Source organism: Anomaloglossus baeobatrachus, chromosome 2, assembly GCF_048569485.1.
Source record: "Anomaloglossus baeobatrachus isolate aAnoBae1 chromosome 2, aAnoBae1.hap1, whole genome shotgun sequence".
NCBI lineage: Eukaryota > Metazoa > Chordata > Amphibia > Anura > Aromobatidae > Anomaloglossus > Anomaloglossus baeobatrachus.
This window is the reverse complement of record NC_134354.1, coordinates 258,185,557-258,210,142: the sequence shown is the minus strand read 5'-3', so window position 1 is coordinate 258,210,142 and position 24,586 is coordinate 258,185,557. Positions and strand designations below refer to the sequence as shown.

Genomic DNA, 24,586 nt, shown 5'->3' with positions numbered 1-24,586 from the left:
CACATATGAGATATCGGTGTACTCAGGAGAAATTGCACTAAATTTTATGGCTAAAGTAACATTTTTGTGTAAAAAAAAAAAAAAAAAAAAAAGTAAAATTTTCATTTTTTTCCTTCCACATTGCTTTGGTTGCTGTAAAGCTCCTAAAGGGTTAATAAACTTTTTGGATGTAGTTTTGAGCAGAGTGAGGGGTGCAGATTTTAGAATGGGGTCACTTTTGGGTATTTTCTGTCACCTAGGTCTCTCAAAGTCACTCCTAATGTGATGTGGTACCTAAAAAATTTTTTTTTGTAAATTTTGTTGGAAAAATGAGAAATGAAAAATTGCTGATGAACTTTGAACCCCTCTAACTTCCTAACGGAAAAAAAAAATTGTTTCGAAAATTGCGCTGGTGTAAAGTAGACAAGTGGGAAATGTTATATAGTAACTATTTTGTGTGACATATCTCACAGATTTATGGGCATAAAATTTCAAATTTTGAAAATTGCGAAATTTTCAAAATTTTCGCCAAATTTCCAAAATTTTCACAAACGCAAAAAATATCGGCCTAAATTTACCATTGACATGAAGTACAATATGTCACGAAAAAACAATGTCCGAATCGCCAGGATCCGTTGAAGTGTTCCAGAGTTATAACCTGTCAAAGTGACACTGGTCAGAAATGTAAAAAATGGCCAGGTCTTTAAGGTGAAAACAGGCTGGGGGCTGAAGGGGTTAAAAAAGGAAACACACTTTTTTTTTTTTTTTTTTTTTTTTTTGCAACCTTTATAACTTAAATGTCTTACAAAGGGACCTGTCCCTGCTCCTGACTTTACTATTTTCATAAATCCTTGTAATTTCATGAAATAACAGAACTGGGCTAACTTTCACTTTTAGTATTCTTGTATGCTTTTAAAGTCTTCATTTATACAATAGACCCGTATCTTTAAGCAACTGCCTAATATTTTTACTTGTGTATTTCATGCTCTATATGCTTATAAAACGATAGCTATCATTAGTAACCAGCCTCGTAGGCTTGTCCCCCTTATTCCCGACTTTCAGCAATGTTTGTTTTGTGGGCTCAACTGAACAGTCATTCAAAATTTAGTCTCATCCTGCAAAATGCAAAGCCTACATATACCTATGTATGTAGAATAGGTGTGTGTGTGTATACAGTACATTACAAAACTTAGTACACCCCCTTACATTTTTATAAATATTTAGGTGTTTTTTTTTCCATGGGACAACACTGATTAACTTTGTATCAAAGTGATGTCTTTAGTGTACAGCTTGTAGAACTGTAAATTTGGTGTGCCCACTAAATCAACATACAGCTTTTAATGTCAAAACCACTAGTAACAAAAGTGAGTGCACCCCTAGATAAAAAAATGACTAAATTGTGACTATTTTGTGTGGCTGCCATTATTTTATTTTCAAGCACTACTTTAATTCTCTTGTGCATGGAGTTCAGTAGAACTTCACTGGAGCCACTGGAATCCACTTTTATCCTCCATGATGTCATCATAGAGCTAGTGGATGCCCCACAAATGCTCAATAGGGTTTAGGTCTAAAGACATGTTTGGCTAGTCCAGCGCCTTTGCCAAGGCAGTGGTCGTCTTCGAGGTGTGTTTGGAGTAGTTATGTTGAATACAAAGGGAGAGGATCATGCTCTGCGTCAGTATGTCACAATACATATTGGTTTCCTCAATAAACTGTAGAGCTCATGCAGCCCCAAACCATGACACTCCCCACCATGTTTGACTGTAGGCAGCACACACTTATCTTTGTACTCATCACCTGGTTGGCGCCACACTTGTTTGACACATCTGAACCAAATAAGTTTATCTTGATCTCTTCAAACCACAGGACATGGTTCCACTAATCAATGTCCTTTAGTCGTCTTGTCCTGTGGGCTTTCTTTCTTGTGCATCATGTTTGGAAGAGGCTTCCTCCTGGGAAGAGAGCAATGCAGACCACTTTGATGGAGTGTGTGTTTGGTGTATGGTCTGAGCACTGACAGGCTGATCCACCTCTTTAACCTCTGCAGCAATGCTGGCAGCATTCATGCATCTATTTTGAAAAGACAACCCTGGATATGAAGCTGAGCACGTGCACTCAATTTCTTACGTTCCACTCAGAACAAGCCTTGCCATGATCGACTAGTCTTGTTAAACCATTGAAGAAAAAACAAAAAGCCAGCACTAAATGTGCACTTCAGCACTAAAAATTCCAAACTGTACATATTTATAAAAATTTTGAGATTTTTGGCAAAAAAATTGCAATTTCTTGAGCTGCCCCGCCACGTCACGGCAAATCTCATTTGGGGCAGTCCTACACTAAAATATTTTTATAAAATGTGCCATACGGCCTCACATATGAATAGTAGAACTGCTCTTAGCAGCACTCACCTGGTCTATTTCAATCCCGTACCCATGACTGAGTCATGGCTGTGGGCGGGACAGGTCCAAGCAAATGCTGCATGAAGTAAATAGCCTGTGGACAGGGCCTGATGACTGAATGTGAACAGTCACCAACCGCCAAAATCTAGACAGGTGGAATACATCCCAAATTGGGGTGCATAGCAAGGTGGGGGTCAGCCACCGACCAATTCAATGAAGAAAAAACAAAAAGACAACCCTGGATATGAAGCTGAGCACATGCACTCCATTTCTTAAGTTCCACTCAGAACAAGCCTTGCCATGATCGACTAGTCTTGGCCACCGTGCAGTGCTGCATCTCAGTTTCAGGGTGTTGGAAATCTTCTTATAGCCTAGGTCATCTTTATATAGAGCAACAATTCTTTTTTCAGATCCTCAAGGAATTGTTTGCCATGAACTGCCACTGATCAGTATGAGAGAGTAACGCATCTGTTCCCAATTCACACTGAGACCTTGTAACACTAATGCGTCACCTGACACTGGGGAGGGAAAAATGGCTAACTAGGCAGACTTTTGCCATTTACACTTAGGGGACATACTCTTGTTGCCCGCGGTTTAGACACTACTGGCTGTGAGTTATTCAGAGGTTACTCCAAATTTTCACCTATACAAGCTGTAAACTGACTACTTTATATTGTATAAGAGTCATATTTCCAGTATTGTTTCATGAAAAGATATAATAGATTACAAAAATACATGAATTGGGGAGGGATGCTCACTTTTGTGAATGTACCATATAATATTTCTCAGAACTTTGTAATCAGGAGCGGCAACTGCCATTCTTTTACATACAGATAACAACACAAAAACCGGATTTAAATAATAGGTCATTTCAGATTGCAGCTTCCTTTTTGGAGGCCCAGTCACACACAACGACTTACCAGCGATCCCGAAAACGATGCGACCTGATAGGGATCACAGGTAAGTCGCTGGGAGGTCGCAGGGGAGATGTCACACAGTCAGACCTTACCAACGATGCAGGAGCGATACAGGTCGCAGTAGCGACCTGTATAACGACCTCAGCAGTCACTGTGACCCTGTCACACAGCGTCAAACACAGCGATGTGTCCTGCCCAGCAGAAGAAAATGGCCTGGACCATTCTGCAACGACTAGCGATCTTACAGCAGGGGCCTGATCACTGATAGATGTCACACATAACGAGATCGCTACTGCATCACAGAAACCGTGACTCAGCAGCGATCTCGTTATGTGTGACAGTACCTTTTTAAGGAAGTTTCAGTATCATTAGGCTGCTTTCACACCTCCGTTTTTTCCTGTGCGGCAAAATCCGGCACTTTGCAGGAAAAACGCAACTTTTTTTTTTTTTTTTTTTTTTTTTTATATTTATTTTGCTGCCGGTTGTGTTTTTCCTGCATGGACTTTAATTAGTGCCACATGGGCTTGCGGTCCGTCCGTTTTTTGCCACATGCGGCAGATTTAGCAGATGCGGCGGCCAGATGGAACGTTGCCTGGCACGTTTTTTTTGTGCGGCAAAAAAAAAAAAAACGCAACGCGCCGTATCCGGCCGATGCGGCGCATTTTTCAATGCATGCCTATGGACACCGGATGCGATGCGGCAAAAACCGCATCCGTCCGCCGCATTCGGTTTTTGCCACTGCGCATGCTCAGTAGCGTGCCGCAAGCGGCGAAAACCGGACGGGCTGCATTTAAAAAACTTATGCAAAGGATGCGGCTTTTTCGCCGCATCCGTTGCATAGGTTTTAGAGCCGGACTGGCCGGCTCTGCACCTACCGGATGTGTGAAAGCAGCCTTAGTGGTGTTCACTGTGTAGGAAAAGGACGGACCTCAGTTATGCCAACTTACATAAATTTCTTTATCTTCAATCAATAAATGAGTTTTTTTATTTAAAACTTTGCACCAATTAGATTTTACAAGCTTTGTTTCCATGCAAAATCAACTTGTATTTGTCTGTGGTTGTAAATCCGCTGAGAGGTGCTCTTAAAGGGAAACTGTCACTACTTTTTTGGCCTATAAGCTGTGGGCACCATCACCGGGCTCTTATATACAGCATTCTAACATGCTGTATATAAGAGCCCATGCCGCTGTGTAGAACATAAATACTTTATAATACTAAACGGTCGCTAAGTTGGCCAGATGGGCTTCTCCGTTCGCCGGTGCCTGCTCTTTCGGCCATCTTCGTCCTCCTGACTCCTGTGTGTGCATGACGCGTCTACATCATACACACTCGCCGATCCTGCGCAGGCGCACTACATTTGATCTGCCCTGCTCAGGACCGGAATGCCGGCGAGTTTGTATGACGTAGAACGCATCATGCACCCCGGCTAGAGAAGGAGGATGAAGATGGCTGAGAGAGGCGGCACCGGAGAACAGAGTCGCCCATCTGGCCCACCGCGTGACCGTTGGGTAAGTATTATAAAGTCTTTGTTCTCACAGCGGCCTGGGCTCTTATATACAGCATGTTAGAATGCTGTATATAAGAGCTCGGTGGTGGTGGTGGCCGCAGCTTATACGCCAAAAAAGTGGTGACCGGTTCCCTTTTAAGAAAGAAAAGGGATCCAAACTCTGCCCTCAGTGCAAAGTCACTGATGGCTTCTTATTTACCACTACTGGATGCAGAATGAAACCGTGTGCAAATTTTTTTTTTTTTTTAATAAAACACTATTTGCAAAAAATAAAATAAAATTATATATTTATTGATTTATAGATTGCTATTAATTCCACAGCACTTTACATACATTGGCAACACTGTCCCCATTGGGGCTCACAATCTAGAGTCCCTAACTGTATGTCTTTTGGAGTGTGGGAGGAAACCAGAGAACCCGGAGGAAACCCACGCAAACACTGGGAGAACATACAAACTCCTTGCAAATGGTGTCCTTAGTGGGATTTGAACCCAGGACCCCAGCGCTGCAAGGCTGCAGTGCTAACCACTGAGCCACCATGCCACCCTAATATAGAGATAGATACAGTATATTTTAAGCTTGTTGCATGCATCAAGGTAAAAAGTATGTATTTTTCAATAGGGGTTGTATTTATGACCATATCTTTAACTTGTTAATCAGTAGAAATGGATTTTTGCTGGTGGACAAATTTACTATTCGGTAGTTTCCCTCATATTGAAATATTCTGTCTAGTTTGTGAATTTAGTGACCTCTAGTGGTAAAAATCAGGACTGGCGTGGTCTACAAAGAGTGGGTATGTCTAGAAGTGATTTTTAGATTCCAAAGTTAGACCATATACACAGTCCATTCTGTTTGAGCAAATCCACCCCCCCCCCCCCTTCCTCATCAAGAATATCGGGTTGGGATCCATTGATGAATATAATAGATCCCATTGACTTTTAATAAGGTCTGTCAAGTGATCTTTTTACTACACAGAGAATCTACCCAGGAATGGCAGCAGAGATGGCACAATATAAGGCCAATATAAATAGAGCTTTTAGGCTTTGTATTTTATTTATTTTTATTTTTTTCTCATTTATTTTTTGCGCCCTCAGGCAGCAGATATACTCAATACTTCCTCTGGTACACAACTGACTTTACTAAAGGCTGCCAAGGTATGTCTGATTCTGCCACCTGGTAGATGCCACCTCGGTGAATAATATAGATTTTGCATGGGCCCCATCAATATATAGTAGTAATAACTTTACAGGGGTTGTATCCCCACGATATGCCAAATGAACATCCCATAGATGTAGGTGATTGTTGCACACTGCAGTCAGTGCCCTAATATAATGCAATGTATTAAGGCCCCTCATTGTTCTCTTTTCGCAATGATCTACTGCAATAACACATAAGCCATAGCCATGTTTCATCCTTCTTTATTCCTGTTTTTTAATTCATTTTTAATACAAGTGAGTATTAGATGAAGATTATGGTATATCTAAATATTATAAATTCATGTTTGGATTTACAGTACTGTGCAAATGTTTTAAGGCCGGTGTGTAAAAATATTGCAAAGTGAGAGTTTTCCAAAGAAGTGGTAATGTTTATCATGTAAAGTGAATAAAAGGGAAATCTAAATCACATCAGTATTAGTATCAGGATTAGTCTGGTGCATGACTAACAATACCAAAAGGGCTAGAACTATCATTATTTTCATATGTAGATTGAAAGGCCATAGTTAATAGAAATGGCAATATAGGAGGCTTCAAACTTGGTAAGAAGCCAAATTCTGCTACAAAGATTGTAATGGACAGTTTTAAGTCAACGGTTGTACAGCATGGCAAGAATGTGTACAGCTTGAAGATACAATGTTGTTTGGCTGGGAGAGATGCAGAGAAGAATTCAAAACGGTGTTCAAGATGTGCTGATCTAAAGATGGGCAATGTGGAGGACCGAAGACACAGTGAAACTTGGTGTAGCAGATGAAAGATATCATTCTTACTTCCTTTTCAACATTTGGAGAGGTCAATGTGCAACCAGATGGTCTCACCTACAGCCATGTTCAAAGTCTTTTGAGAAGTGGACTTCATGGATGAACTAAGTCCAAAAATCCATACCTTCAATGGAAAAAAGCGAAATCATAGGAATTGATTTTCAGATAAAATGGCAACAGTATGCTATCGACAGTCAAAATTTGAAATATTTTAATTGTAACAAAAGGCAGGAAGAACTAGAGAGCGGGATAGTAATTGGTGTGTGCAGGTAACAGTGATGCATTGTGGTTACTTGCTAGTTTGGGGTGGAATTTCAGCAAATGCAGTTGGGATTTGGGCACTTTTTAGGCTATGTGTCCACGGTAGAATGTACCTGCGGATTTTTCTGCATGAAAATCCGCGACTTTCGCGGCAAATCCGCACCCGCGGATTTGCCGCGGATTTTGATGCAGATTTTTTTTTTTCCCCATTCTATACCCAAATCCGCACCAAAATCCGCAACAAATAATTGACATGCTGCAGATTTTTCCGCATCAAAATCCGCGGCAAATCCGCAGCGGAAAAATCCGCAGCATGGACACAGCATTTCCAAAATGCCATTGAAATGGCTTGGAAGTGCCGCTGCTGCAGATTTTCGGAAAATCCGCGGTAAATCCGCAGCGTGGGCACATAGCCTTAAGGTTAAAATATAATGGTAGATACCTGTTGCATTATGGATACCACCAGAGTGTCTGGCTCCAAATTAATGCAGCAGGACAGCAACCCCAAAAAATACAGCCATTGGTTTTTTTTTAACCTTGTAATTGGTCACCTGGATTCCATTGGACACCAAGCAAGTCTGTTTTTGGCAGACTTTTTTTGCAAGTATGGAAGGTAGGTACCATCCATTTCAGTAGCTACCTAGCTCAGCCCACTACATGTACAACAGCTAGGTGCAGCAACTAATGGTGTAAGTATTTTGGCATTACTAATATATATATATATATATATATATATATATATATATATATATATATATATATATATATATATATATATATATATATATATATATATATATATATATATATATATATATATATATATATATATATATATATATATAATATATAATTTTTATATATATATATATTTAAACTCCAATATTGGCACCTACTGAAGTCTGTAGTAAATGCACTCAATACTTGGTCGGTGCTCCTTTTGCATGAATTACTGAGTGTGACTGAGGTCCGACTGTGCGAGTAGACCTCAGCTGCGGGGGGCGGTCCGGCACTCAGGAGGGGTGGGATGGATTTCTCTCCCTCTCTCCTCCGTAGTCGGCTACTGTGATTCTCACTCTGCACTTGCGGTACACCGATGTACCGCAAGTGCAGTGCGATTTCTTTTTTTTTTTTTTTTTTTTTTTTTAAAAAAATTCATTAAAAAAAAAAATCACATAACCCTAACCCTAGTGTTAAGGGTAAAAAAAAAAAACTGTGGGCTCCCGCTGCATTTTCTATTGCTAAGGGTAACCCAAGCAGCTACTGGCTGCTAACCCCCGCTGCTTGGTGTTGCCTTCACTGGCAATGGAAAATCCAGGGAAGTCTTAATTTTTATATAAAAAAAAATCTCCAATAAAGGGTTAATAAAAAAAAAAAAAAAACCACACAGAGAAAAATACTTTATTAGAAATAAATACACAGACACAGTAGGGACTCCATGTTTATTACTCCCTCTCACCCTTCCACGATCGAAAGATTTCTGTACTGACCATGCCAGGAGAGAGCAAGGGAAAAGAGGGGGGAAGGGGGGGGAAACAGGGGAGGGGGAGAAGAGAGACGGGAGGGATAAGAGGAGGGCAAAGAAGAGGGGGAAGAGTGGGGTGGGAAAAGAGTGGGGGGAGAGAAGAGAGGGGAGGAAAGAAGAGAAAGAGGGGGGGAAGAGGTGACAGGTCACCAACTTGCTCCACTCTGTGACTTGTGGTGCAGGTGACAGAGTGGAGACAGTTTGGTCTCATGCAGCAGGACAGGTGACAGAGTAGAGCGGTGACATGTTCTGCTCTGACACATGCGGTGCTGCATGTCACCAGCTTGTCAGTGTCTTTCTGCGTCCTGTAGTGCTGCTGGGAGGAGCACATGATCACACCGCCCGTTCTCCTGACATCGCAGCAGAGCGGGCGGGTGGAGAGTGAGATCAGATACTTACGTGACTGAGGGGGATTTCACCTGAAGAACCCCCCCCCCGTACTCTACACTGGTGCCCCGTGCCTCGCTATCTGCCAGATGCTCAGTCCTCTTCACCGCTCCACACTGTGCCATCCTCCGGATCCTCCCCTCGCTGCTGGGCTGTGACGTGCGGTAGTCACCGCCCACAGCCCTGCCAATCAATGTGAGTGGCGCCATCATCCTCTACCCGTCAAGTTTGAGAGCCCGGAATTGACGGGACGTAAGAGGATACTAGCGGCCACAGCACCAGGGGTCATGTGACAGGCACTGAGCGTGCAGGATAGCGCCGCTCAGTGCCAGAACTGGAAATAGAAGCCAATGAAGAAAATGCCTATAATGGTAAGTGGAACTCAGAGAAAATAAAAAAAAAATGGGTGAACTACCCCTTTAACGACCAGGGACGTAACTTTACTGCCTAAAGTTAATTTGATTGCCGTGGCCATAGCAACGGCTTTCAAATGATGTCCCCTGCTGTTTCTTACAGCAGGGGACCTTTGCTTGACCCCAGAGGGGGCGGCATCGCTACCCCCCATCCACGATCGTTGTGATTGGCTGTTCAAATCTGAACCGCCAACCACATCGTTTGCACTTATTTTGGATAAAACAATGCCTGAATCAGTGCAATACTGTGAGATCCAGCTATGAGGTGCCGCAGCAGGTCATAGCTGGAGCTCAAACATGGCTCCCCCTGCCCCTGCAGCACTGATTGGAGCGATCGTTCTATGACGCGCAATCGCTCAAATCAGTGTGCAGTGGGGCGGTCTGATCTGCAGGTGACCGCCCTCCCCAGGCCTGTGTTGGTCTGGGGAGCCTCCCCCAACATGTCTGCAGCGTGCACCGTCTGATACTTGTAGTACCACGCCGCCGCTGCTGGTGCCCGATCGCCGCTCCATGTGAGTATTTCGCCCCCCCCCCTCCCGACATCCCGATCTGCAACCCCCGCAATCTGCCTGCCTCCCCCGTGATCTCAATTCTGCTTCTGCAGCTGCTTCTCTGGTCTCCCCCTTCCCCCTCTGCTCTCCCTCTCCGATGTTCCCTACCTGCCTCCACTGGGTTGTCCGAGGTCTTCACTGGCCCGATCAAATCTGTCTTCATCGCTGGGTCCTTCCTGGGTCTTCTGATAAGCTGTCCAACCTCCTGCCTGCTGCTCCTGTAAGAAGCTGTCCATCTCGCTGCCTTGTATCCTCCTGCAGTTCCTCTGGTTAGTGATCCTCCTGCTCATCCTCTGGGTCCTGTGAGTATAACTTTTTTTTTTTTTTTTTTTTTTTCTTTTTTTCCATTTTTATACCTCATCCGTCTGTGCGCTGATCAGGGATGCAGATAACGGATCTGCATCCGTGGTCAATTTTCGGCGGGACTTTTTCTTTTTTTTTTTTTTTTTTTTCTCTCCGTATCCCCGACGCTTTTTGTATCCATCAGCGCTCGGCGGGACGCACGGACAGATCAGGGATGCAGATAACGTATCTGCATTCGTGGTCAATGTTCGGCGGGCCTTTTTTTTTTTAACCCGTAGTTTGCGTTGTTTTCTTGCACGTCCTCCGTGTGTGCGTCCTGCAGTGGCCGTGCGGATCGGCATCCCTGCTGAACTTTTGGCGTGGCTTTTTTTTTTTTTTTTTTTTTTTCTTTTCGTATCCCCGACTTTTTTTGTATCTCATCCTGCAGCGGCCGATCAGTGCACGGTGTCTGTGCGTTTGAAAAGTCGAATGGCGTTCCTTCTCTTCCGAGCCCTGACATGCGCCCAAACAATTACTGTCCACCACACATGAGGTATCTGCGTACTCGGGAAAAATTGCACAATAAATTTTATGGTGCACATTTTTTTCCTGGTACCGTTGTTTGAAGAAAAAAAGAAAAAAAAGAAAAAAGCTACCTTGGTTGAAGCAAACATTTTGTGGTTAAAAAAAAAAAAATTAACTTCTGTGGAGCCCCTGGGGATATAAAGGGCTCACCAAACATCTAGATAAATTCCTTGAGGGGTCTAATTCGAAAATGGGGTCATCTGTGGGGGAGCGCTACTGTTTAGGCACCATAGGGGGTCTCCAAATGTGACACAGCGTCAGCTAATGATTCCAACCAATTTTGCTGTTTGCTGTCAAATGGTGCTCTTTCTCTCCTGAGCCCCGCCATGTGCCCAAACAATTACTTTCCACCACATATGAGGTATCTGCGTACTCAGGAGAAATTGCAAAATACGTTTTATGGTGCATTTTTTTTTCCAGATACCCTTGTGAAAAAAAAAAAAGCTACCTGATTCAAGTAACAGTTTTGTGGTTAAAAAAAAAAAAAAAAAAATTGTATTCATGGCTCAACATTATCAACTTCTGTGAAGCCCCCAGGGGTTCAAAGTGCTCACCAAACATCTAGAAAAATTATTTGAGGGCTCTAGTTTCCAAACTGGGGTCACTTGTGGGGGAGCTCCATTGTTTAGGCACCTCAGGGGTCTCCAAATGCAACATTACGTCAGCTAATGATTACAACCAGTTTTGCTGACAAATGGCGCTCCTTCTCTTTTGAGCCTCGCCATGCGCCCAGACAATTACTTTCCACCACATATGAGGTATCGTCGTACTCAGGAAAAATGCACCATTAAAATTTATCGTGCATTTTTTTCCTGATACCCTTGTGAAAAAAAAGCTACCTAGTTGAAGCAACAGTTTTGTGGTAAAAATTCTTTTTTTTCTTTTTTATTTCCCGGCTCAACGGTGTAAACTTATGTGAAGCCCCCAGGGGTTCAAAGTGCTCACCAAACATCTAGAAAAATTATTTGAGGGCTCTAGTTTCCAAAATGGAGTCACTTGTGGGGGAGCTCCATTGTTTAGGCACCTCAGGGGGTCTTCAAACCCGACATTGCGTCTGCTAATGAGTGCAGCTAATTTTGCATTCAAAAATTCAAATGGCGCTCCTTCCCTTCCGACCTCTGCCGTGTCCCCAAACAATTGATTTTTACCACTTATGGGGTATCAGTGTACACTGGAGAAAATGCAGAATAAATTGTATGGTGCATTTTCTCTTTTCTCCCTTGTGAAAATGAAAATTTTATGGCTAAAGTAACACTTTTGTGTTAAGTAAATTCTATTTTTTTTTTTTTTCCCCACATTGCTTTGGTGCCTGTGAAACACCTAAAGGGTTAATAAACTTCTTGGATGTGGTTTTGAGCAGTGTGAGGGGTGCAGTTTTTAGAATGGGGTTACTTTTGGGTATTTTGTGTCACCTCGGCCTCTCAGTCACTCCAAATGTGATGTGATGTACCTAAAAAAAATTTATTTTGTAAATTTTGTTGGAAAAATTAGAAATTGCTCATGAACTTTAACCCATTCTAACAGCCTAACGAAAAAAAAATTTGTTTCGAAAATTGCGCTGATGTAAAGTAGACAAGTGGGAATTTTTTTTTTTTTTTTTTTTTTTTTTTTTTTAGTAACTATTTTGTGTGACCTATATCTCTCAGATTTATAGGCATAAATTTTCAAAGTTTGAAAATTGCGAAATTTTCAAAATTTTCGCAAAATTTCCGAAATTTTCACAAACGCAAAAAATATCGGCCTAAATTTACCACTGACATGAAGTACAATATGTCACGAAAAAACAATGTCAGAATTGCCGGGATCTGTTGACGCGTTCCAGAGTGAACCTGTCAGTGACACTGGTCAGAATTGCAAAAAATGGCCCGGACATTAGGGTGTTTTAGTGGCTGGGAGTGAAGGGGTTAAGGTACTGTCCCCTAAGCACAACTCTGTAAACTGAGCAGCTTACCAAAAATAACCCTCCAATGCCTGCATGCAATATTTTTCATTTTAAATAGGGGTGGCTATGCAGGCAACCCTTTCATGACGTGTGTGTGTGTGTGTGTGTGTGTGTGTGTGTGTGTGACTCTCCCACCCCAGGGCTATGGGACACCCGGTGCCGGGCCGGACTAGTCCGGGGGTCGTCAGTGGTGGCGGGGCCCGACTCCGTGACCCTCGCTGGAGTCAATTAATATGACTTCAGTGTTGGGGGTGATTAAAGTTTATAATATTTGTGACGCCACCTGTGGTTTGCGGCTATTAAGCCGCCGCTGCTGTATGGGGCCTCCGGGGCTGTTGGAATGGCAGCTTGCATGGTCCTGCTCCCCACAGGTGGAGCGGTGCCCCGGGGCAACAGTTGGTGCTTGTAAGTGCCGATGTAGTGATGGAAGTCTATGCAGTGAAATAACGGAGACAACACCAGGTGGGGAGCGGGTTACCGGTGGGAATCTATCGGGACCGAACATACACAAAGGTGCAGGGAAAGGCAGCCACCACTAACCGTCCACGTGAAGCCACAGCAGCCGGCTGCGGGACCCGTCCATCCAGCCGTTTGGTTTACCAGAGACTTTGTGTACCTTTTGTGGCTGAGTGAGTACTACCATGCCGTCTGGCAGCGCAGTCCAAGCGACCCTGCACCCATCCAACCCTGCCTCCCCGTCACCTCACCGGGCCCCGGGACCACCAACCCCTACCCACGGAGGGGGAGAACAACATCCCAGCTGCTCCCTGCCATCGCTCCCGGGTTCCCCGTTACCAGCAGCGGTGGTGCCCAACCTCACCACAACCCATGGGTGGCGTCACGGACCAAATCCCCAAACCAAACTACCCCCTTTCACTCACTGGCGAGGAGCGCCGCTCAAGTCCCCGGATCCGGCCCACCGCTCGAGACACCGAGCAGCCATCCCAGCAGCGCCGGACCCAAGCGTTAGCGAGCGCAGCGGCGTCGTTCCCCACCCGTGACAGATGAACCTGGCTTGGCCTCCACTACAGCCTCCGGGCCAGGGGCTTTTCTAGTGGGTGTTCTACCACCTTTCCAGAGGTTCTGCTGTGGGCTGTGGCCCGGGGTGTTTGCAACTACCCTGGGCCTCGGTTTTTACCTTTTGGAATTGACTTCTCTTCCTCCAGTTTCTAGGGACCGTCCCCTGTGTGCAGCTTGATCCCTCCACCTGATTGTTCTGTGGAATAGGCCACTAGCCTGAAAGCTGTCTGTGGCCCTGGAATCCCCTCTGTTCTGCTTGGTGTCACCTGGGCCTAGCCGGGCCCCAGGGTCTTCACCAGGAAGCGTCACTTTCTCCTTCTTGCTCCTGACTGACTAGAGCACTACTCTTCTTACTCCTCTTAGCTCTCACTTCAAACTCCTCTGCCTCCCACAGACTTCCTCACTCCTCTCCTCCCTGAGGTAAACTCCTTCTCTTTTACTGGATAAACTGTTAGTCCTGGGAGACCGTTACAGGTGGTAGAAGGCTCCGGCCGGCCTGGAAGTAACTGGGGTGCTCTTTTTGGCCAGCTGAGTAGGAGACCTACTCCCTGTTCTTCCTTTGCTTTCATAGGACCCTGCACTCTGAGTTAGCAATGGCTCTCTTGCTGCTGGGACCGGTGGTACGTCCCTCTCCCTTTGTGGTAGGCTGTGCAGGCCCTCTCTGATGCTTCTCTGCTGGAGTCCACACCGGGCCTTGGTGATGCAGCTGTACCTTCAGGTTGCTTATGGGCCAGGGGCTTGCAGCTCTCCTGCCCTTCGGATTCGGCTACCAGGGAAGGGTTTTACACCCTGGCAACCACAGACTCCGATGTCTATTCTCTTCTGTGCCTCTTTGCCAATCCTGCTTTACTGGGCTAAGCTATTCCAGCTCCAGGCCCAGTCCACAGGACAGCACTACTCTGCGTCTTCACTCTCCAACTTCCCTAACAGACTAAAAAAGTTTGGTAAATGGTGATTTTTTATTTTTTTTTTTTTTTTATTATATTATATTATATAAAGGGGTGTGTGTGTGTCCGGGATTGGCATCTGCACTGTCGCAGCTACAGCCACAAAATTTTGCACACTCACACTTCTGGACCCCGAGAGCGTCATAGGCTATATTTGGAGGGGAAATTTTAACCCCGCTCTTTAGTTATTCACCAAAAAACCTGCCTCCATTAAAGCAAATGGAGCTGGGAGCCACAGTGCAGCCAGAACTTCAGACGAATGCGCAGCCACGCCATTATATGGAATGTTGGCGTGTCACAATGCAGCCAGGGAAAGACACAGACAGGGTAAGAAACAGACACAAAGAAACAGACTGACAGGGAAAGTGACAGAGACAGAGAGATATATATACAGAGGGGGAGACAGACAGAGAATGGGAGAGAAACAGAGACAGTTACTATCCCAGGCAGCGCCGGGTGCTATGTTGTGAGGCGACATTTTAACCCCGCGCGTTCCAATTTACCAATCAATTTTGCCCCTATCTACATAATGGGGGGGAAAAAGGGAAACGAAAAGTGTTGGAGGCAAATTGACAGCTGCCAGATGTGAACAAGGGGGACCTAAAGAATGAGAGCGATGGCGCCAAAGAGTATATACTGTACAGTTTGCTAAGGTGGGGCCCTGACATGGGACACTCACCACACTCGGGGATATAAACACACACACAAAATGCGACACACACTACCACATACTTGAACACATATACCACCCTCAGCACACATTTCACCACACATACACCAACCTCGCCACATAATCGCCCTAAACACACACAAGTCTGGTATTATCCTTCAAAAATAAAAATCTGATTAATAAGAAGCCAAACTACAAGAACAACAAATGTACCACATAGGAAATACGGCAGCTGTCAGTCACATGACCTGTCTATTATGTGTATGTGTGAGCTAATATATACTGCCAGGGGAAGGGCTTTCTGTTGCCTTGCCTGGAGATTTATCAGGCTGCCAATAGCAACCAATCACAGCTTGGCTTCTATTTTGCTACAGATAATTAATCTGAGCTCTGATTGGTTAATATAGGCAACAATTTAATAATTACATTTCTATCTATTTGTTTTGTGGTTTTGTGTGCAGAATACATTTTTGTTAATACAAACTAATTTGTTAACAGCAGCTGCTAACCCGGGCGAAGCCGGGTAGTACAGCTAGTATGTATGTGTATATGTGTCTAAAAAAAAAAAATTATATATAATATAATATATATATATATATATATATATATATATATATATATATATATATATATATATATATATATATATATATATATATATATATATATATATATATATATATATATATATATATATATTATATTATATTATATTATATTATATTATATTATATATATATATATATATATATATATATATATATATATATATATATTATACATTTTTACTAAATGTCCAAAATCTGACCCAAAAGGAGTTATTCTATTCCCAGTACATATGCTCCATTTGCATGTGTTTGTGTTGTACTTTGGATTACCCTTTTCAGCATTGCCCAACAGATCTGCATGCCATGACCATTTGGATGTTGGGTCAAACTTCACTTTTTGTTGATTTCATTCAGCACTGAACAAACTGATTTTGTGACTTATTCTGCAATTTTTCAATGCATCGTGATTGTTTATTTGCAGAATTCCATTGAAATTGATTTTGGCTTAAGTTTGTGCATACGGTTTATCAATACAAATCCCAGACATCAAAGCTAACAGCCCTAGCCCTAATGTAGAAGTCTGTAATGCGGCTGAATATCTGCACCCTTTTTACGATCATTGTGAGTACAGCATAGTTCCTCATGATCATGTTAGTTTAGGTCATAAAAACCTCAATTGGGCAGAACTTAGGCTGCTTTCACACCTCCGGTTTCTGCAATGCGGCACAATCCGGCACTTTGCAGGAAAATCGCAACCGGTTTTTTTTTGCTGCCGGTTGCGTTTTTCCTGCATAGACTTTAATTAGTGCCGCATTGTGCCGCATGGCCTTGCGTTCCGTCCGGTTTTTGCCGCATGCGGCAGATTTAGCCGATGCGGCGGCCGGATGGAACGTTGCCTGGCACGTTTTTTTGTGCGGCAAAAAAAACGCATCGCGCCGCATTCGGCCGATGCGGCGCATTTTTCAATGCATGCCTATGGCGGCCGGATGTGGCGCGATGCGGCAATAACCGCATCCGGCCGCCGCATGCGGTTTTTGCCACTGCGCATGCTCAGTAGCATGCCGCAAGCGGCAAAAACCGGACTGGCCGCAAAGGAAAAACTTATGCAAAGGATGCGGTGTTTTCACCGCATCCGTTGCATAGCTTGCACAGCCGGATTGAGCCGCAGAGCTCAAGCCGGATGTGTGAAAGTAGCCTTAGACATAACAACATGAATAATAAAGACAGCCCACGTTTCTTGTGTCTATATGAGGATTTAATATTTCGTTTTAGAAAACCTTTCCAGTCATCCTTGTAGAATGCTTCTTTGCTCATGTGGTGTATGTAGAAGATTTACTCAGTAATACTCAAGACTAAGGACTGAAGGCTAACATTAATCTGTTTTGTTTTTTTTGTAAGTACTTCAAGGTTGCATTTGAAGTTTTGTCTTGTGTCCCTCTCTACTTGGAACAATCAACATATTATTCAATTCAGTTTTAATAAGTGACTGAGGGACTTTTATCAAACTCCATCTTATCTCTCTCCAAGTGTCACACAATTGCATAGCAATAGTCTGGGGGAAAAAAAGTCTCCTATATACTACTCCAAAAAGGGATTTCTTCTTCTTTCTCTATAGCTCAGATAGAATCTGCAGAGGCATGGGCAAAATAATACCACAATGCTGAGCTATGTATCCAGCTCTTTAAGTATAAAGGGTGCTTTACATGCTGCGACATCGCTAGCAAGCTCGTTAGCGATGTGACACGCCAGATCGCAGATGCGATCTGCCGAGATCGCACATGTGACCGGCGCTATAAAAACGACCTATGTGCTATCTCGGCAGATCGCATCTGCGATCTGGCGTGTCACATTGCTAACGAGATCACTAGCATGTTGCAGCGTGTAAAGCACCCTTTGTGCTGCAGCATCAAGCAAATGTAATCTCGCTGGATGGTTCTCACTCATCCCCCCCCCTCCCCTTCCCATTCTCCTGTCCTTATAAAAGCAGGGGTGGGGAACCTTCGGCCCGTGGGCTATATGCGGCCCCCTATGACCTTTTATGCGCCCCCTGGGCCCATTCCAGGGTACCGCAGTACTCGGGCATCAGCTGCGTTCTGGTCGGCTGCCGGCCCTTTAAATCACAATGTGTGGTGCGCATACCATTATGTCCTCAGCCTGCTGGTCTGTGCCAGCGTGATGAGGACATACTTGGTGGGTGGGGTAAGCATGAGATGCGCTGCGCTTCCTTTCCACAGAAGAAGAGTAGCTAGTTTACCAGTCTCCCTGTACCTGCCTAGCGCGGTGCTGCGGGCCTCCTGCCTAGCGCGGTGCTGCGGGCCTCCTGCCTAGCGCGGTGCTGCGGGCCTCCTGCCTAGCGCGGTGCTGCGGGCCTCCTGCCTAGCGCGGTGCTGCGGGCCTCCTGCCTAGCGCGGTGCTGCGGGCCTCCTGCCTAGCGCGGTGCTGCGGGCCTCCTGCCTCGCGCGGTGCTGCGGGCCTCCTGCCTCGCGCGGTGCTGCGGGCCTCCTGCCTCGCGCCGGGCCAGCCCTAGTATTGTATATGCCCCCCCCCTTTCCCCAGTGCTGTCTGTGCTTCCTCAGTCCTGTACATGTCCCGTCCCCCCCAGTCCTGTACATGTCCCCCAGGCCTGTTTGTGTCCCTCTAGTGCTGTACGTGCCACTGCGAGTGCTGTCTGTTGCCGTCAGTTCTGTCTGTGCCCCCCCCCCCCCAGTGATTTCTGAGCCCCCTGTCCTTCCTGTGTACTGTGATGTGTATATATCTGTGAGGCATATTGCGCCCCCATGCCCTCCTGTAATGTATGTGCCCCCAGCGTTGACTGTGTTGTATATGATTTACCAGTCTACTGACTGCGCTCCACACCAAGATTAAACCTGGAAAAGCAGCTGGGTGAAGCAACATGATCAATATCACCGAACATCCCAGCCGCACCAAAGAGAAGCCGCTCCAGCCACCACAGTAGGTGGGAGTTAATTAAATATTAGGGTAATGTTCAAGCTGATATATATATTAAATATATGGCTTTGATTTAAAAGCACCACACCAGAGCTAGAAGAAAAAAAGAAAAAAAAGACAAAACAAACCACACACACTAGAGGGTGGTGCTATTGAAGTGGAACATCCTTCTTATGCAGTTTTCCTTTAAAAGGGAACCAGTCACCAGGATTTTCCCTTATAAGCTGCAGCAACCACCAGTGAACCCTTATACACAGCATTCCAGAATACTGGGAGGAAATAAAAAATATCATATAATATATACACACACCTCATTTAAATTCAATTCACAACACTGAAGAAAGGTGTCAGCATAAGATACCCTAACTTATCTACTCACATGCCACACCTATGGGCCATGCACAATCGTTAAACATTTCATATTGCTATGAAAGCCATAATATATTAGATATTATTATAAATATATAATTAATATTATATATATATATATATATATATATATGTGTTTATTATTATAGCGCCATTTATTCCATGGCGCTTTACATGTGAAATAATAGGGACAAGTACAATAATAAACAATCAATAAACAACACCACTGTCCTGCGGCACCATCTTGTGGCTAATGTCTGCCTGTGCAACCGAAGCTCCCACTACATGTATCTCTATGCGAGGCTCTTGTCAGATGTAATGTGACCTCCAGTGCTCCATGAAACACTGGAGAAGCTAGCAGGTCACAAATCGCTACAAACCATCCTGGGTAGCGACAATGGAAATTGGAGTATGATAAGGGGCAGGAGATTTAGATTTAAAGCCCCACTCCAGTGGTGCAATAAAAAGGGGGGGGGGGGAAACAAAACCCTGCTGGAGTTGTGCTTTAAGCAGGCCGCAAATTTCAAGCAATGCGTGAAAGAAAAAAGATCTGATTTTGGAAAGCATCAAATAGTGCACTATCTTAGCTAAGGTATGAAAACATTAGATATGTCATGTAAACATAAGCATAATCCTCATACTGTTAGGACATCTGTGGCTAATACACAGCACAGATGGGCTTGTGCGGGTAAAGGAATAATGTGGAAGGTTTCATCTAGATAAATTAATTGTAATCGGGGAGCAGCTGCTAAAATATTTTAACAAAGCGGCAAACAGGTATTTAAAGCTGCTGTGTCTCTGAAGTCCTCAAGCTGTAGGATCCTCCAGAGGCTTCCAGTTGTGCATAATTCTACTATTCGACCACCACCAAACAGAGCTTACAAGTAGAAACCGTTGCAGTGGGCCCAGACATTCATGAAGACTAATTTTAAAACAGACTTCTTTACTGAGGAGTGCCATGTAGCCCTGGATAGTCCAGATGGATGGAGTAATGGATCACCAACATGTCCAAACAATGCTGCAGCATCAGCAAGGAGGTGGATGGGGAGAGAGCTAGTATGCCTCTTTTAGGGTCTGTGAAGGTGTGAATATGACCTCAGCAAAGTTCATAGTTTCTGATAAGTTTCAATAGCACAAAAAGAGCCATGCCATCCATAGCAAAATGATCTTTATGCATGATAATGCATCATCTCATTCTGCAAAGAATATGTCTGGGTCATTGGCTGCTATGGATATATAAAAAAAACTCTTCCTGGTGTGGCCATGAGCCACCCACCACGACCTCAACCCTATTGAGAACTTTTGGAGTATCCTCAAGCAAAAGATGTGAGGGTGGGAGGTTATTCTAATGTACTGCAAGGAAACTGATGCAGAAACTCTCCAAAAATACACGTTCAATGGGTGCAAGAATTGTGAAGGTAATATCAAAGAAGGGGTCTAATGTTAACATGTAACTTGGCCTGTTACCATGCCTTTGATAAGAAAAGAAAAGATTTTGATTTCAGTAGATGTGACCTCAATGTAAAAAAATACAACATTACCACGTTCAGTTCTTAACAACCTTAACGTTTTAAAATTATGTTTATTATTATTATTATTATTATTATTATTATTATTATTTATTTTTTACTGTTATTGGGAGGTTTATCCAACAATTTTATTTATCCTCCTCGGTTAATTTGAATATTATATTGACTCATTTCCAACAAAAATTTAGGAAAATTGGAGGGTAAAAATAGCATTTGAAGAATAATTTCGGAACGTGGTGCAAGACACTGAATGTTGATGCTTGCACTGGGTAATTATGGTTTACTAATCCCAAATCCCTTCTCCACTTTACTGATAAGCTCCAAATCTTTCTTGCAGAGGCCATCAGTGATCTTCCACCATGGCATCTAGAATTGGACTTCGTATGCAGCTGATGAAAGAACAGGCTCAGCAGGAAGAGCAACGTGAGCGAATACAGCTACAACATCAGCAGCATTTCATACCGCACCACATAATGCCTTCCTCGTCTTCGGCTGCCATCAATACGCCTGCCTCTTTTCAAGCTCCACCACCAGTTCCGATGGAAGTCTTGAAGGTAGAATTAGTCATTGGGAAATCCTATGCAGGAGTAAAATGCATGACAAAAATCTGCTGTAGAATTGTATAATAGGCATGATGGGTATCTGATAACTTCATCTGTGACATGAGTTTTTCTTGAAAACCTCAGCACTGCCTCCTTGGAGATACGCAGTGCACCTATGAAGCCAGGGTGTGTACATACAGCTTACTGCGATTTGTCAGAGGCAGAGATTTGCAAATCATGTTACTCACGCCTATAGTGGCAAAATATGGTCAATTTGGGAAAATCAACGCCCTCCTGACTTGTCACTTGCTAGTTAGCATATCCCCACTGCAGTTGTAAAATTGACATCTTTATATGCTTCCTAACCTTTTCTTATCGATTTCTGTATATGCCAAAAGTCAAAGTGCATGGGGAAGCCATCAGGTTAGGTGACAATTCCATGTAATTGTGGCTTTATTTTTTTTATTTGTGTCCAGGCTTATGATATTGAAGACTTTCCCCCGGAATAGATCCTAGATATCGAACATTAGTCAGCTGCTTTCAGCTCCATCTGGATGTTCACTGTACCAACCAAAAACCGGTATTGCTGCAGTTCTCGGTAATGGCCTCTAAACAGTGAAAAGAGCCATCGACTTATAATGCTTGCTTATATAGCCCCACTACAGACACTGACATCACCCATTGAGACTCTAGGTTATAGTTCCCTGTTTTTATGTCTTTTGGATGTGGGAGTGGAAGCTCGCAATTTCCACCAAGATGCTCTTTATCCAGATTTAAGCCTGCTACGCTGCTTATATCCAATATCATAAGCCTGGACAACCTTCTTTTTTTTTTTTTTTTTTTTTACCCATTCTTCCCTATATGCATTTTGCATTTTTTTAATTTCCTGCTCAGATATTGTGGAATATGCCTAGATGTGGTATGTCAGTCTGATAGATTGGCTTCTCACCTCTGCAGCGTTGTGTATCTAGAGAACTAGGGTCCCCTGAATGCTTCTCTTGATGAAGGTAGAGGTGGTTGCACATGATCGTCTCTCAATTTTATGTAACGTTGTAGAATCCTCTTAATTAATTAAGATTCTTGTTTTGTTTTGGTTTGTTTCTCCCCCCCCCCCCATTCCCCTTCTCCCTTCCCTAATTATTTCAAGTTTTTGTCTCACAGGTTCAGACCTACTTGGAGAACCCAACCTCCTACCATTTGCAGCAGTCTAGAGACAAGAAGGTTCGAGAGTATATATCTGACACTTATGGAAACAAATTTGCCTCCCATATAAACCCACTCAGACTGTCTCCAAAGCCCCCTCCTGCTCCAATTTCTCCTGCCCACCGCCAAGCACGCCTTTCATCTTCAGCAGGAAACAGCGCACCAAACAGTCCTATGGCCAGAATGAACCTGTGCTCCAACACCGAAAGAGAGGTGAGCGGATACAGGTTGCCTGGGTGCCTCATATTATAAAATAGAGGTACAGCTCATATTGCCTGCAAATTTAGGTGACCAATTAATGAAGAAGGCTGGGAAGGTATCTCTTCCAAAATCTTAAAACCTTTCTGTATAATGTCTTTGAGGTAATCTACCCATTGGGTTTTGTTCGGGGCATTTCCAGAAGTGTCATAGCAATTAGCAAAAGGAAAAAGCTGAAAGGCAGGGATAGAACTCACTATGGTAGAAAAATGAGTACATTTCAGGAAATTACTCCCCAAGAGTATCTAAACTGCACACTCTGGGGCATCCCCACTATATGTACCTCTATATAACTATATGTAACCACTATATGTAAATGGTCACTCATCCAGTGTAAGTCAGAAGCCTCAGAGAGATGTTGTTTAGAGCTTTGGTAAGAATAATATATAGAAATTTGGACAGTGAGCAAGTTTTCAGAATTTAGCCTCCTGTACATTTTGTTTAAAACCGATTTTTTTGTAAGTAGTACTGTGCAAAAGTTTGACGAGTGTTGGGGCAAAAAACACTCCCCCCCCCCCCCATGCCCTCTAGCCTAGCGCCATTTGCTAAGTTCCCTGCCTAAACAGACCTTTTATAATGTTAGAGCTTATAAATGCAATTTTTATTTATTTATTTTTTTTAAACATGAATTTATCTGGGTTGTTTTCTGGTAATTAGGCACTGCACATGACGAAGTGCAGACGACTACTGTTCTTTGCCGCCTCCTATATCCTTGAGCCATCTTCTGTACTTCGGTCATGGGCAGTGCACCTCTGAAGCCTTGACGCGTACACTTGACTTGCAGTAAGGCCCTGTGCGCACTTGCCGGTTTTTGCCGCGGATTTCCTGCGGTTTTGCTGCATGTTTCACTGCATGTTATGTTCATAACATCTCTGCAGTGATTCACCAGCAAAACCTATGGGAAAAAAAAATGCTGTGCGCACTATGCGGATTTTGACAGCTGCATGTTTTGCTGCGGGATTCCCACAGCAAAAACAATTGCATGTCACTACTTTTCCGCACGACGCTGCTGGATTTCACTCCATTGACTGCAATGTAATCGTGAAATCCCGCAGGGAATAACGCAGGCAGCAAATTCTGTGCGGTTCACTGCGTTTTCCTGCGTTATCCCCTCCGGTATTTCGCGGTTTACCTGCGGTAATGTTAATCGCTGCCTGCGGTTTGCAGGGAAGTGATGTCATTATGAAAGGAAAAGGAAGCGGAGCAGAGAGTAAACACACACATCACACACAGACATATAGAATACACACAGATCGCACTCACACACAGACATCACACACAGACATAGAACACACACACATCGCACTCGCACACAGACATATAGAATACACATAGAAAGCAAACGGACATATAGAAAAAAAAAACGTGTGCTCCGCCGTATTTTACCGTCCAGCCGAGGTAAGCACACAGCGGCGGCCCGTTATTCTCAGGCTGGGAAGGGTGAGGGCCAGGGTTCATGTCCCCCCCCCCCCCCTCCTCCCCCTCCCCCTCCCGAGAATATCAGCCCGCCGCTGCCCCGGCACTGTCGCGTCCATTATGCGGCAGTCCCAGTGTGTCCCCGGCCCTGATGCGGTGGCAAATCTGCGTAATATAAGGAGTTAATGGCGGCGGATCGCCACCACTAAGTCCAGGCTTGATCATGGCAGCATCTATCAGATATCTGGCATGATCAACCCATAAGTAAAGTGAAAAAACACACACACTGAAAAATCCTTTATTTTAAATAAAGCACAAAAAAGCCCCTGGTTCACCCGTTTATTACCCCCCCCCCCTTAAAACACACAGCTCCGGCGTAATCCACGTCCTGCGATGCTTGCATCTAGCCGCG

General features: G+C 44.0%; 1 protein-coding gene across 3 annotated transcripts in view; it reads left to right on the top strand.

Moving 5' to 3' along the window:
- TFEB (transcription factor EB) overlaps positions 1-24,586 on the top strand; it is a 102,119-nt gene that overhangs the window by 53,344 nt on the left and 24,189 nt on the right. For all 3 annotated transcript variants that reach the window (XM_075335775.1, XM_075335773.1, XM_075335774.1), the window contains exons 2-3: positions 21,093-21,309; positions 22,459-22,713. In XM_075335775.1, coding sequence (XP_075191890.1) covers positions 21,115-21,309; positions 22,459-22,713 — 450 coding nt within the window. In that variant the 5' untranslated portion in view covers positions 21,093-21,114. The remainder of the gene's footprint in view (positions 1-21,092; positions 21,310-22,458; positions 22,714-24,586) is intronic.